The sequence below is a fragment of the Drosophila santomea genome, chromosome 3R (assembly GCF_016746245.2).
Source record: "Drosophila santomea strain STO CAGO 1482 chromosome 3R, Prin_Dsan_1.1, whole genome shotgun sequence".
Lineage (NCBI taxonomy): Eukaryota > Metazoa > Arthropoda > Insecta > Diptera > Drosophilidae > Drosophila > Drosophila santomea.
In genome coordinates this window covers 26,768,876-26,782,935 of record NC_053019.2, presented here as the reverse complement: position 1 = coordinate 26,782,935, position 14,060 = coordinate 26,768,876, and the positions used below count along the sequence as shown (strand labels likewise).

General features: G+C 44.3%; 2 protein-coding genes across 5 annotated transcripts; one reads left to right on the top strand and one right to left on the bottom strand.

Moving 5' to 3' along the window:
* Window positions 1–3,368: 3,368 nt before the first annotated feature.
* Window positions 3,369–9,556, bottom strand: LOC120450773 (bifunctional glutamate/proline--tRNA ligase). Of its 2 annotated transcripts, XM_039633929.1 has the most exons (6): window positions 9,401–9,556; window positions 8,303–9,220; window positions 8,069–8,240; window positions 6,950–8,012; window positions 4,682–6,547; window positions 3,369–4,615 (listed from the first exon to the last, which is right to left on the bottom strand). In XM_039633929.1, the coding sequence occupies exons 1-6, from the start codon at window positions 9,441–9,443 to the stop codon at window positions 3,527–3,529; spliced, it is 5,151 nt and encodes a 1,716-aa protein (XP_039489863.1). In that variant the 5' UTR covers window positions 9,444–9,556; the 3' UTR covers window positions 3,369–3,526. The 2 variants fall into 2 exon arrangements, with proteins under 2 accessions (XP_039489863.1, XP_039489864.1); XM_039633930.1 differs by lacking the exons at window positions 6,950–8,012; window positions 8,069–8,240; window positions 8,303–9,220; window positions 9,401–9,556 and adding an exon at window positions 6,698–6,781.
* A 267-nt stretch (window positions 9,557–9,823) lies between these two features.
* On the top strand, window positions 9,824–13,813 carry LOC120452728 (AP-1 complex subunit sigma-2). Of its 3 annotated transcripts, none has more exons than XM_039637093.2 (5): window positions 9,824–9,962; window positions 10,195–10,373; window positions 10,485–10,593; window positions 10,661–10,798; window positions 13,306–13,813. In XM_039637093.2, the coding sequence occupies exons 1-5, from the start codon at window positions 9,960–9,962 to the stop codon at window positions 13,348–13,350; spliced, it is 474 nt and encodes a 157-aa protein (XP_039493027.1). In that variant the 5' UTR covers window positions 9,824–9,959; the 3' UTR covers window positions 13,351–13,813. The 3 variants fall into 3 exon arrangements, with proteins under 3 accessions (XP_039493027.1, XP_039493028.1, XP_039493030.1); XM_039637094.1 differs by lacking the exon at window positions 13,306–13,813 and adding an exon at window positions 12,120–12,779; XM_039637096.2 differs by lacking the exon at window positions 13,306–13,813 and adding an exon at window positions 11,689–12,096.
* The last annotated feature ends 247 nt before the right edge of the window (window positions 13,814–14,060 follow it).

The following is a 14,060-nucleotide window of genomic DNA, read 5'->3' as shown; positions in this document are numbered from 1 at the left end:
AACGGCACTTAAAGTACTCCAAGTCGAGCAAGGGCAATGCTAATGGATCTCCCGTCTTCGTATTGGGATTCGGATACGGATTCGGATTCGGTGCATCCCAACTGCAGTGGGGTGACAACCCTAGACGGAGTCCAAAACAAAATTCCCCTCGACCGCAAAAAAAGGAGCAGCATCACACCAAGGCCAGCCACTTGAGGTGGCCCTAAAAAAGCGCATGTCATCCATGGCAGCGAAACAGATGCATATGTACAGTGCAGCTCCTTTATGGCGAACTTCCTGCGGAGGGCTTGTCAGGCACACACAGCACTCCAGAGTTCCATTAAATCCATTTTATCTAAAAGTAATCTTTCTATTAATGCTATCTTTTATCTAATTAAAAACACGTTTGCAATGTATCTTTTGCTCGATTGATGAATTATTGAAAATGATAATGAAATCATTTGCTTGACACCTGTGCATGGAAACCTATTAGAACAATTTAAGTGGGATTAAAATACTTCATTGATAATCGTAGCTATTTGAAGCTTCACTGTGGTGGCGTATGCACGAATTCAGACAACTCATACCAGCGCATTTCCGCGCTAAAATGCATTCATGCAATTTTCGGCTGTAGAAGAGATTTTTTCCTCTTGGAGGAACCTGATCCACGGCTGCAAGCGCTGATAATGGCCGGTTAAAAAAAAAGTTGCCCCGTCAGGTGAGTTGGTTTGTGAGCTGGCGTGATGTGGGGATGAGGGGCATGGGCATTGGACACATTGGGGCACAGGATCGCTGGGGATTTCACAATCTGGTAACGAGCAACCATCCACAGAAGATGTCGTGTTGAGACGACCTTGAAATTGTGATTCAGCAACGTCTCCGTTACGTTTTCATTTTTTATTTCCAGCCGGGGGTTTGGGTATGGGTATGTTGGCCTACGGACCTTGCGGTTAATAACAGGCTTCGCAGCTCATCAGTTGTATTCCATTTCCATTTCCCTTTCCTTTGATGACATAATTTGTTTTGGCAGCCCAAGTCGTTGGACCGACGCCCCTGGTCCAGCCCAATTCATAGTTCCACTCTAATTAATTCTGTAAACGCGACAGAACCGAGGAAACTGACTCGTCACCCATCCGCGAATTGCACGATCAGTCCAAATCTCAGCTCTCCAGGTTGCTTCTCTAGTGGAAGCGGAAGAGATATCAACACACGTGTCCACGAATCTCCAAGGAACTCCTTGGTAAATGTCTTTGATCTTTGCCATTTACACTCAAACAATCTAATATCTTGAATCACAGCTGAATCCTGTTTGACTTCCATCTGGTTACTACTAGCTAATGTTTGCCTTTCACACTCTTGTTGTTTATAAGCTAAACTAAGAACTTGATACTTGCAGCTTATAATTAACATTTTTTTAATGCACAGCTAAAAAACACATCAAATTTTCCTATTGTTGAAGGATTACGATTACGTCAAAGATTTCCATAAAGAGACGTAATTTTTGTTAAATAAAACGCATAATGTTATTGTTTTTAATTAAACAAGTCTAGGTCTTAAGTGAGAATTAAGTTAGAATATTGTCATCGGCTGAAGTGGAATATAACTAAATTGAATTAGGATAACTTTGTTAGTCTTATATTTAGATCTTGATTCCTATTATCGAAAGCCTAATTGCTAATCTGATTTAAATCAGGAAATAAACATATATTGAAGCTTTGCAACTTTAGAACTACTCTTTTCACTTCCCCAACTCCAACTCCGCATTATGTTTTTTGATTGAACACTGCCGATGAATAATGCGGCATTTGTGAACAGGTTGCTTGAGTAGATACTTACTTACATACGTATGCACCATGCATTCAATCAGTCGCGGCCATCATTATGCAATTTTTTTTGCAATTGATTACTCCGAGTGGGCTGGAGTTAAGAGTTAAAAGGCAAGGCTGGAGCTGCGGATGGAATAAATGGGATTTCCAAGATCCAATGATCTCCACCAGCACCATAAGCACCACGAGCACCACCACCACCTATCGAATCAGGAACGCCGCCATAAATCAAACATAATTGCAAATCGCGCTTGCTTTCGCGCAGCTGAATACTAAATAACACTAAATATTTGCTATTTGCTCGAGATTCGATTAACGACTAAGTAGAACACATTAAGGCTTGACCTGAGTCAACTAAGAAACTGAGCCGTGTATCTTGCCTATGGGGTATATCTGTCTGAAGACTTTGTTTCGCAACTTTGCATGTGAAAAAGGATTAATAGCTGCCATAAATACTATTATGTTATAAGTGGATAACTGGAAATGAAATACTCGAATATTACACTTAATATTACAATAAATGAGATAATATTATAAAAAATTTATTTAAGAACCTTGTTATTTGCAAACCCATTTTCGTGTTGACTTGTGATATTTTCCCATTGCATCAGTAGTTTAAACCAGTTACAAATCGCGGCAATACGAATGGAAATAGTCATATTTGCTTAACTCAGTTGACAGGGACTGCTTGTCACTTATTTGTGGTTCTGCGATTGTTGATGTTTACGCACATGGGCACGCAATATTGTCCAGGTCTGGGGCCATTTCCATATACCCCATCCGCGGCGTGGGCTCGGCCATTATTTTTCCATTTAAAACAAGTCGCTGCTGGCCAGCGACTGCTGGCTGACGCAAAGTGGCCAGATATGAGATATGCATTTAATTAGCTGGACTCACTCTTACCCAACGCTTAGGGTTCCAGCATTCCAAAACCCACTCATATGTATGACAATTATATTACTGATCTTGGCGAGCAGCGCCGCTCGAACAGAAAGTAAATGCCTTGGGCTCTGGTATCATTGGTATCAATTCCTATATGTGGTCATATCGCTACCCACCTCCAAACCGTTTAAGATGGAATCCACTGATTGCGAGTGGTGAAAAATTATCCATTTATTGAAATGGAGCGCGGCTAAGTCTGTTTTAATTGGTGTTATTAACAGATTAAAATGGGTATGGAGGATATGACCGATTTCTTCACACTGACAGCTTCCTTTAGAAATGGGTTTAATTAGTAGAACAAGAATAGAATTATAACTATCAGTCAGTACTAAGTAGTCTATGAAATATAATTTAATTGGCACGTAGTTAAGTATTTAATTGCTGGCTGGCGATAGGATTGATACCTTTTTAAAAGAAGCTGATAAATAATTTATGTTTTATAAACGGAACTAAACACAGTATATATACGTTTCGTTTATTTACCCGTTTCTAATTATATTTGCACGGCGCAACTGAGGTTAAATAGTTTGACAACTTATTGAAAAATCCCCAATTAAAATTAGTCCGGCAAGCCATTCAGCTGTAGGTTAAAAGGTCTGGGTTGTGCAAGCAAAATACAAGTTTATGGTTTTCAATTTAAACATTTAATCAATTTAAAATGAATAGTAAGTTTTTGTGAAAATCAGAGTACATATAGGTCAATCGATCCTAACCAATCGAATTCATTTGTTAAAAAAATGATTTAGATAAGCAACGAAGCCTGGCTTCACTTTCATTTTCTAGTAGCTTCGTCCAAAGAGCGTGTAGAACTTGGGCTTGTTGGTGCAGTTGGGGTTGATGCACTTATCGCTTGCCGCAATGGGCGCTGGCTGATCGAAGGGAATACACAGCGACTTGGCACCCATCGCCGGAGCTCCTGGCTCGGCCTCTTCGCCGCGGGCGCTGTCCGCCTTGATCTTGTCCTCGCAGCTGATCTCGCCGCAGAAGGGAGCCAGAAGGAGATTCTTCTGCTCTAGGAAACCACAGAAGTCCGTCCAGTTGGTCACCTTTTTCGTGTGACTGGTCAGATCCTCTTCTGCCTTCTTAAGCATGCTCGCATGTATTGTTTCGAGCAGCGCGGGGATCTTCTTCTCCACATCGGCCAGCGGTATGGTGATCTTCTCGCCAGTGTCGCGACGCACGGCCACCAGTTGTTGGGCCTTCAGGTCCTTGGGACCCACTTCCAAGCGCAGCGGCACGCCCTTCAGTTCCCAGTGATTGAACTTCCAGCCGGGCGAGTAGTTGTCCCGATAGTCACCCTCGCAACGAACTCCACCGCCGACAAGGCGCTTCTCAAGGGCCTTGCAAGCGTCTAGCAGCTGCGCCCGCTCGTCATCCTTGGTGTTAACGGTGATGCCGCATGGCACCACAATGGCCTGAATGCAGGCAACATGTGGGGGCAACACCAGGCCCTGGTTATCCGCATGCACCATGATCATCACGCCAATCGTGCGAGTAGTTAGGCCCCAGGAGTTCTGGTAAACGTACTTCTTCTGCTGCGTTTCAGGGTCCTCGTACACGATTTCGAACATCTTGGAGAAATTCTGACCCAAATGGTGGCTGGTAGCTCCTTGAATGGCACGTCCTGAAGCCGAGATGAAAGCCTCCACGGTGGTGGTGTAGTCACCACCCGCGAACTTCTCCTTCTCAGTCTTGCGGCCCTTGACTACAGGAATAGCCAGCAGATGGGTGTACACCAAGGCATAAAGGTCGAGGATGTCTAGCACCTCCTTGGCGGCTTCTTCCTTGTCGGCGAAAGCGGTGTGACCCTCCTGCCACAGGAACTCGCGGGTACGCAGGAAAGGAGTTGGCTGCTTGAATTCCCAGCGCTACAAAAAGAACATAATGTGGTTGTTAATAAACGATACATTGTGCAAACTCAGGGCAATACTTACGACAACGTTATTCCACTGATTGAGACGAATCGGCAGATCCCTGTAGGACTGTACCCATTTCGCGTAGGCGGGGTACATGACGGTCTCGGAGGTAGGACGCACTGCGATTGGCTCGGCCAAATCAGAGTCACCGGACTTGGTGACCCAGGCCACCTCCGGCGCGAAGTCCGCGATGTGCGTCTTCTCCTTTTCCAGCACCGCTTTAGAAACGAAGATGGGGAAGTAGCACTCCTTGACGCCCATGCGTGTAATCTCAGCATCGAACCAAGTCTTAATGGCTTTCCAAATGGCGAAGGACCAGTGACGCAGAATGTAGCATCCAGAAACGTCGTAATATTCGATCATCTCACCCTTGGTGATAACCTGCGAGTACCAGTCGGGCAAGTTATCCTCCTTGGTAGCCTCCAGACCCAGACGGGTTTGCTTCTTTACAGCTCCGGACGCATCGGCTGCAGGCTCCTTTTTCACTGGCTTGGCTGGCTTTGGTTGCGCGTCCTTTGGCGCTTTCTTGGCTGAACCTCCTCCTCCGCCGCCACCTCCGCGACCTGCAACAGGGAAATCGGTGCCCGTGACCTCCTTGTACTTGGCCTTGAGTGCCAACAACTTGGCCACTTCAGCATCGATCACTTCCTTGGCTACCTTATTACCCTTCGCGGCGCGTACCTTCTCCCCCTGAGCATTAATCTCCTGGGTGAGTTCATCCTTAGCCGGCGATGCCATCGAAACGGGGCTAGCTTCTTTTTTTACAACAGCTGGTTCAGCCTTAGCGTCTGGTGTCCAGTCCTTACCGCTCAGCGTCTTGTATTCAGCTTTAAGGGCCAGCAGAGCCTTAACCTCAGGATCGATAACGTTCTTGGCTGCCTTCTCTGACTTTAGTTTCCGGATCTTATCGCCTTGTGCCTGAATCTTGCTCAAGACACTGCCGACGTCACTGCCGGAATCTCCACCAGTGAGATCTACAACGGCAACAGTTGTGGGAGCGGGTGCCACAGTGCCTGGTTTCCACTCCTGACCCGTTAGGGATTTGTAGTCCGTTTTTAGAGCCAGCAGAAGTTTAACCTCAGCTTCCACAAGAGATTTCTCCGATTTCGCCAATTTCAATTGACGAATTTTATCACCCTGCTGCGCGATCTTGTCAAGCAGTGTGTTTACCGCAGGGCCAGAAGCTGGCTCCGGATTCTTCTCCTGTTTGACTTTTACTGCTGCTGCTGCGGGAGCTGGAGCTGTGGTGCCTGGCTTCCAGTCACTGCCGGTGGCTGCTTTGTAGTCAGCCTTCAAGCTAAGCAGCGTCTTTACTGCAGCATCAACGGTGGCCTTATCGGCTTTAGCTGACTTTAGTTCCCGGACTTTGTCACCCTGGGCAGTGATTTGGCTAAGAATTTGGGCCACCGAATCGTTGGCAGCGGCGGCAGATGGAGCAGGAGTTGCAGCTGGAGCGGCAGTGGGTGGTACAGTGCCTGGCTTCCAATCCTGACCGGTGAGAGTTTTGTACTGAGCCTTGAGTTCAAGAAGGGTTTTAACAGCAGCGTCAATCTCCGGTTTGCTAGCCTTCTTTCCCTTCAGATCTCTGACCAAATCGCCTTGCTTGACAATACTGGCGTTAACGGAAACGGCGTCGTTGGCAGGGGATGAGCTGGCGGCAGGTACAGATGCAGAAGGAGCAGGAGTTTGCCCCGGTTTCCAATCCTTTCCAGTAGCTGACTTGTAATCCGCTTTCAGGGCGAGCAGCTTCTTCACAGCAACATCGATTTGATCCTTGGCAGCTTTCTTGGATTTCAGATCTCGGACCAGATCGCCTTGCTGGGTAATTTGACTGTCCAATTCGGAAGCTTGACCGGAAGAACTTACAGGTGAGGATGCCTTTTTCTGTTAAAAGAACACACATTTTATATTAATTTAAATTAAAAGCGAATTTGCAGCAATGTATTAATATTTTCTAAAATCTGTTTGCAACGTCAGCAAGGGCTACATTTATTATTCAACGAGCCTCTCTTTTAAACTTGTTGTTTGCCTTACTGAGGTTGACGATAACGCTCCACACGCCAGGTAGTTCAGCATACAACTGGTTTTCTTCCGTGAAGAAGACTACGTCGCACCAACGCGGCACATAACTAAGAGAAAGTGAAAGAGCTTCAGAGAGCCGCAGTGGGAGAGCGAAAAAGTTCACAGAGCTCCAAACAGCTGATTGTGTAGTTAATTGTACGTCTTATGTCGAATATTGAATACCCTATTTATAGTCTTATTTTTGTAAGGCACAATTCAACTCACCGTCGTTTTGGCTTCCGGAGCATTCACTTTTAGGCCGGAAGTTGGCACATCCTTCGTGTGTCCATCAGGAATAGAGAACAAAACAATGGGAGAAGGAACGCTGGTGTATCCACTGGGCGGAGCATAGGCGACGTCGACCTTGAAGAAGCCACGTCTCTGCAACTGGATGATATCGCCCTTCTTGCACTTCTTCAGTTCTGGATCGCCCAGCATGGCAACCTCATCACGGGTCTTGTGGCCAATAAACTGCTTAAAGTCCTCGTCCTTGCCCAAAACAGCTTTGCTAATGATATTCTCAAAGTAAACGCAGTAAGTGGGTGGATAGGCACTGGCATCCTCTTCCACAGCCAACCAGGTGAGTTTAAGAGTCTTTTTGAAGTCCTTGTTCTCCAAATTGAGGGCAGCATCAACGGAAGTTATGTTTCCAGATGCATCCTTGTTAACCTTCTTGATGAGAATGTTGCCCCAGTTAATGAACGTGGCATTTTCACCCTCCTTCAAGGCTTCGGCATCAACGTAGTCGATGTAGATGCGGGGACCCAACAAGACGGTCTTCTTGCCAAGTGATTCATCCTTGGGATGCACGGATACCTGGATCCTTTCCACCTTAGCGCCAGCCACATTAACAATAATGCGCTTATCCTTCTCCAAGGCTGTGTAACGAGGAGCAATGGGATCGATGACCTTCTTGTTGAAGGCCCAGATCTTATCCCAGTTCATGAACACTACGGATTTACTGCTGCCTTGGGCAATGATGAACTCCTTTAAACCCTCCACAGTCATGCCGCGACGGATGATACCACGCACCGTTGGGAAGCGAGGATCATCCCAGCCATCAACCAGACCGGAATCCACAAACCAGGTAAGTTTCCTCTTGGACAACACAGTGTTGGTCATGTTCAGTCGACTGTATGACCAGATGTACGGTTTTCTCAGCTTCAGGGCATCAATGAACCAGTAGAATTGATCATCTCGGTCATGGTATTCAGTGGTGCGCAGGGTGTGGGTCACATTCTCGATGGCGTCCACAATGGGGCAGGCAAAGTCATAGGTGGGGTACACCCTGCAAATGATAAGGGTTACATGTGATTCTCTATGTACATTTTTTGTTTTACTCACTTGTATTTGGTTCCCGTGCGAGGATGTGGCTCGTTCTTGCAGCGATAGATTGTGGGATCGCGCAAGCATCCGTTGGGGGAGCTCATGTCGATCTTGGCGCGCACGCAGTACTTTTGACCCTTCTCAGAGCCCTTAACCATCTCCTCCCACAGCGAAAGATTCTTCTCGACAGCTGAAATAGAAAACATGTATTAAGATGTGTAAAATACAGTCAAGTAACCAAGATCAACTCACAGTTAGAGCGATTGGCGGATTCCACACGTTGTTCACGCTCCAGCTTCATTTGCTCCGGAGGGGTATCATCCACATAGGCCTTGCTCTCCTTGATCAGCTGGACACAGTAGTCGAGCATGAGGTCGAAGTAGTTTGAGGTGTGCGTAAATAAGTCGGGCTTGATCTGCAGCTGCTCGAGATCGCCGAGAATGACATTTTCGAACTCGACCGTCTCCTTGGCGGGATTCGTGTCATCGAATCTCATGATCAGCGTTCCTTGGAACGCCAGAGCGTAGTACTGATTCAGCAGCGCTGCCTTGGCGTGACCAATGTGCAGATAGCCAGAGGCCTCTGGCGGGAAGCGCACAACCACTTTGCCCATCTCGGCACCTGGCAGGTCCACGAACTTGCCCTCCTGCTTGCGCTCGCCTGTTTTGGCTGGTGTCTGCTCCTTGGAAGACTGTGGACTTCTCTTAACCTTAGCATCCGCTGGCAGGGACTGCAGCACCTTCTGGATCAACGGCTGGGCGGTGATGAGGTCATACCAGCGCTGCACGTGCTGAGGAATGCCCTTGGCGGCGAGGAACTCATAGCGCGAGTGCATCTCGTTGAACAGTGCAAAGTCGGCGATTGTCAGCTTGTTGGCCACCAGGTACGTCACCGGGGCAATGGACTTGTCCAGGAAGGAGAGTGCCCAGGATATGTCATCCTCGCAGGTCAGTGAGAAAGACAGCCAGTGATCAATCTGTGTTCGTTCGATGGCCGTCTCTCCGTACAGCTTGTAGTCCGGAGCAGCGCGAGCGAGGGCGCGGAGCACATCGTTGTTGGAGTGGCACACCAACAGGCGATTATCCGGGAATTGAAGGGAAGTCTCCTCCTTGCTCCATACTATCTCCACGGGCACCGTGCCATTGATTAGATGCGCCGTCGCCAGGCCACCTAGTCGAATGAATCAATTAATATCATACGATACCGGGCTGATGCAATAAAAGAGGGTTCGGTTGGAATACCACAATATATTGTGTACATAAATAGACCCCGATGCGGATATAACCTCACTCAAGTGCACATCCTCCGGGCACTGAAGGTCACTGCAGCCGGCTTCCCTTTGATACTTACTTATGGGCGGATTGTTGAGGTTAGCTTTGAGCTTTATTGACATGGTCGCAGGTTGTTCGCTTGCAATTGAAATCAAATTGATGAAATTTCGGCTTTTAAACGGCACGAGTACGGCCAGCTGCTAACGTCTACACAGCCCAATAGAGATGGGCACGGAGAACTGCAGTTGTCGTGCGATAGTTCTCGGTGAATGGCAAATATCGCACGGCTCAGATACAGTGGAATATGATGATAATAATAGTTATATTATATAATATTTGTATGTGTACGTCTTTCGTATCAAAATATATTGCTGCCCCACGAAAGTATCAAATAATTTTGCATCATACACCACTTAGTGTTTAAGTATTGTATGACTAGCTCTATTTATTTGAAGCCCACTGTACATGGCATTCACTTGAACACGTCGGCAGGTGCATTGCGAATGGCAGCAGTGCATGAAGAAGAACTTTCTATGTGTGTTTTGCTCGCTGGCTGCATGGAAAAATAAGGTTTTTCCATATATTTTCTACTCCCAGCCCACGGAAAAACTTAACCACACAGAGGAAAACAAAAGTCAATGGTAAGGCTCAAGAAAAATTCGGCGAACAAGTGATTTATTTCGTTATCGAATCGAATTTGTGCGTTGACGAAGCGGTGGCTCCAGGTGTACATGTGTGTGTGTTGGTGGGGGTGCTCGATGACTGTGTCAGTGGAAATTGAGAGCTTCGCTGGCCTAAAAAGATATGAAAAATTAATTCAAATCGTTAAATCAATAAACGTTCTGTACTTACGAACCTTCTACCTTATTCCAGATGCTTTTCATGCTGCTGTTCAGTCGGCAGGGCAAGCTGCGTTTACAAAAGTGGTACATGGCCTATCCGGATAAGGTGAAAAAGAAGATCACCCGGGAACTGGTCACCACGATACTGGCCCGCAAGCCCAAAATGTGCTCCTTTCTGGAGTGGAAGGACTGCAAGATTGTCTACAAAAGGTGTGTAATGGTATCAAATCTTCGATGACCAGCAAAGTGTCGTCAGTTAGTTAAATAAAAGCTGTGCACAGACATATCAAAATGTATACATTAACGTTTGTTGGCTTATAGATATGCAAGCTTGTATTTCTGTTGCGCCATCGAGCAGAACGACAACGAACTGCTGACACTGGAGATCATTCATCGCTATGTGGAGCTGTTGGATAAGTACTTTGGCAGCGTAAGTTATTAACACCGTTTTGCTATGGAAGCGATGAAGAGTGTCATATTTCCCATTTGCTAAACAGGTCTGCGAGCTGGACATTATCTTTAACTTTGAAAAAGCATACTTTATCCTGGATGAGCTGCTCATTGGCGGCGAGATCCAGGAGACGTCCAAAAAGAACGTACTTAAGGCGATCGCCTCGCAGGATCTGCTCCAAGAGGTCAGTACACCCGAGACATATGATCTGTAATGCCTAAAACGGTTGTGTCACTCTACCTATGCCGGATATTGTTAATTGTTTTATATATTTATTCAACTTAATGGTTTTTAGTTTCGTTACCTCGTTAGTGTTTGTTTGCATCTATATTTTTATGCCTATCTATAACGTTTACAATGTCATAACTCATCAAATCACGGTTTTCTCTTTATACTCTACTCTTACCTACTTCTCGTTCTTATTTCTCTAATTTTTGCAATCAAAACTAATCTCTATAAACAAACCACCTCTAACAACTCAAAGCAAGAAGAGTTCTTTTACTCGCTGCAATAGATCCTAAGTCCAGTGTGCGTGTGTGTCCTTGCAGCAGCGTTGTCATTATCTTTAAGTTCCGAATCTGATGTAAACCACCTCAGTTGTCACACACGCATTCATTCGATTTTGTTTATTTGCATGCCGTCCTGAGTTCCGAAACTTGCCTACTCGAAAACGAATTGTGAATTGTGAGAATCTACCAGGAAATATTTAATCGCCACAGTATTGAACTTGCCATAGATGTTGCTGTGCAGTTAAACTAAAACTAAAACCTTGTTTGCCATTTATAGTACAATTTGAAGCTTGTGTTTATTTTGTGACCGTAACTTTTGTAAGTCTCCTAACCCGAATTGTAGCAAGATGTCGATTGTAGTTGGCTTGTTTATTATGCATGACCTTTGTAGATGAATTACTAACTAGAAACAATGTTGAACTTAACATATTCTTGCCATACCATAAGCCATATATAAATGTGTAACCCATGTACCCTCTCTCTTGTTATTATTAACGCTTACCCTACCCGCCACTGCATATATCGATGTTAACACAACTACTACCACCACCAACAACCACCACAGGACTTCAATGAGTATCTCAACTAATCGATCAAAACAATAAATAAATACCAAGAAGAAAAGAAAACCCAATCCCAAAGAACCAGTGTAAAGAACATAAAGTTATATTCCCGATCTGCAAAGAGTTAGTGGAGAGTCGATAGGTCAGATCAGTCGAACCTTCGTCCAGCTGTATATATATATATATATTTGTGTATATTGCCCAGCTTCCATTCCCCTGCCTTCCCCGCGCTGCGCTGTGATGTTCATCCATATAATATGCATTTCGTGTTTCCAAGTTGTGCCGTACATGAAAGAAAATCAAAACAAGATCGAAATTGGTTTCTTTTTTGGACACATTCTACTTACACATACAACTACTACTCGTACTACCACTACTACTCTCTTTCCTTCTACTTTTCTCGTTCTTATTGTTCTTATTCTCTGTACTCCAGGACGAAGCCGTTGAGGGCACTTTAAGAGACATTGGACTCCTCTAAAGAACTAGAACACCCTAGAACTTATGTAGTTGATATTACACGCACACCCAGACACAGCAAGCACACAATAACACACACAGTTACACCCCCCAGCGATAACGTGTGCTGCACTTGGCACTTTACAACACTGCTCCATCCACTCCTCAACTCTTGTGTGTGATTTGGCTGTTGTACAGCACTAAAACGCTGATAAAAAAAGATAAGCAAGAAGACGCCCAGCAGCGTGAGGCTTCAAAAAAGCAATAATACTAGATAGTAACATCAGAGCATCTGGCATGTGGTTTTCCATACACTCTTTCTCTCGTAAATTTCACACACAGATACAATAGATTCAGCTAAGTTCATGCAAAACAAGCCAACCTCACGTAGTCCCACCTGGGGTTCCTGAACTGAATTAATATTCCTCTTCCTATCTACATTATATAATCGAAAGATCATTCCAATCAATCACCAAATGGGCAATAACTAATTTAGTGGGAAATATATGCAATACTATTCTTACAATAGAAACATCTAAGCTTTAATGTTGATAAAATGAGAACGATATATAATTGAAAATTGTAATAATCATCCCCTAGTGGTAACCGAATAAAAACTCTAGTTTATCTATATCTACAAGTAAATATATATATATATATGTTTATGTATGTGTGTTGTACGTTTTAGCCAAATTTTCTGTGTTTTGTAACTGAGAAAAACAAGTTAAAATAAAAAACCAAGTATTTTTGAAACAAATCTAATTGTACTACTCGTATGCTATATGAAAATGGTAAGACCTGGTGATCCTCAGTTTCTTTTTAGTGTCTTTGTATACGTTTAGTTTTGATTGTTGTCTTTGCTGTTGTTGTCACTGACCCATTTGACTGCTCCGACCTCTTGACGCCCACTTTGTTCCGCCTCCACTGATCTGATCTCTCAGCTCCACTGCCTCCAAACTGTCTATTTACCTATCTGTCTGGCTTAGCGCACCCGTTTGGTGTCCTTTTGTTTTTTTTAGTTGCTACTACTTACTACCCGTTTTTCATAGTCTATTTATGAGGGGTAACCCCCAGTATCGATGCTTTTATTTGGTTTCCTTTTACCCCAAGTTACCTGCAAAGTATAGATCACGTAACTGAAGCTAAGCATTCTCCCTTTCCAGGATGAGACCCCGCAGAGTTTCTTCGACGATCACGGCCTGGGCTAAGTTGGCTCTGAGTTACCCCAAAAGTAAACCCAGAAGGGCATTATCTATATTGAACCCATTTAAAGTCGCCTTAATTGTATGCGTGTATCTGTATTCAACGTAACCCAAAAGTATATCGGTTCTATTATAATTTAACCACCCTGTGTCAGCATAAAAACATTGTGTATAGAGTGCTGTAAAACCTATTCCTAATTTCGCTTGGCAAATGCAATTTGCAACACATTTCACATTTTATTTCACAAAAGCAGCAATATCGGTTGCTCACACATATTCATATTTGTAAAGATTAACTTAATGATAAGCAAGGTAAAGCGATTCGATTAATCGACGGTGTGCTCAACTCTCTAGTTGTAAGTTAAAAGCCCTATAAATATATGCAAATTGCTGTATCCAAAGTAACCAATCAAAACTCTGTTTACTTTATGCATTCCTTGCTGCAAATAAAAATTCGAATCAATGGTGAGAGTGTCTATTTTTCAGATTTTTTAAACGCTGTGTTTAATTTTTTTTGTTGGGACAAAAGTACGTCATTGTTATGACATGCAACAAACTCAGAAAAGTAGGCAATGATTTTTGATAAGTTAGTTTTAGGGAGATATTTTATAGAACATAATTTCAACTAGATATATTTTGTAACTGACTCAATTAGACATTTCGGCAAGTTATTAACGAAGGTAAGTTGTGGGCTTAAAAATAAATACTTTGCAGAA

Bases quoted from the DNA above. Each gene is read 5' to 3' on its own strand.
- LOC120452728 (XM_039637093.2), top strand. The intron at 10,374-10,484 runs GTGTGTAATGGT...GTTGGCTTATAG, and splicing joins TGCAAGATTGTCTACAAAAG to ATATGCAAGCTTGTATTTCT. The intron at 10,594-10,660 runs GTAAGTTATTAA...TTTGCTAAACAG, and splicing joins TGGATAAGTACTTTGGCAGC to GTCTGCGAGCTGGACATTAT.
- LOC120450773 (XM_039633929.1), bottom strand. From the start codon at position 9,443: ATGTCAATAAAGCTCAAAGCTAACCTCAACAATCCGCCCATAA. The intron at 8,241-8,302 runs GTGAGTTGATCT...TTTCTATTTCAG, and splicing joins ATCCGCCAATCGCTCTAACT to CTGTCGAGAAGAATCTTTCG. The intron at 6,548-6,949 runs GTGAGTTGAATT...TTCTTTTAACAG, and splicing joins CTCCGGAAGCCAAAACGACG to AAAAAGGCATCCTCACCTGT.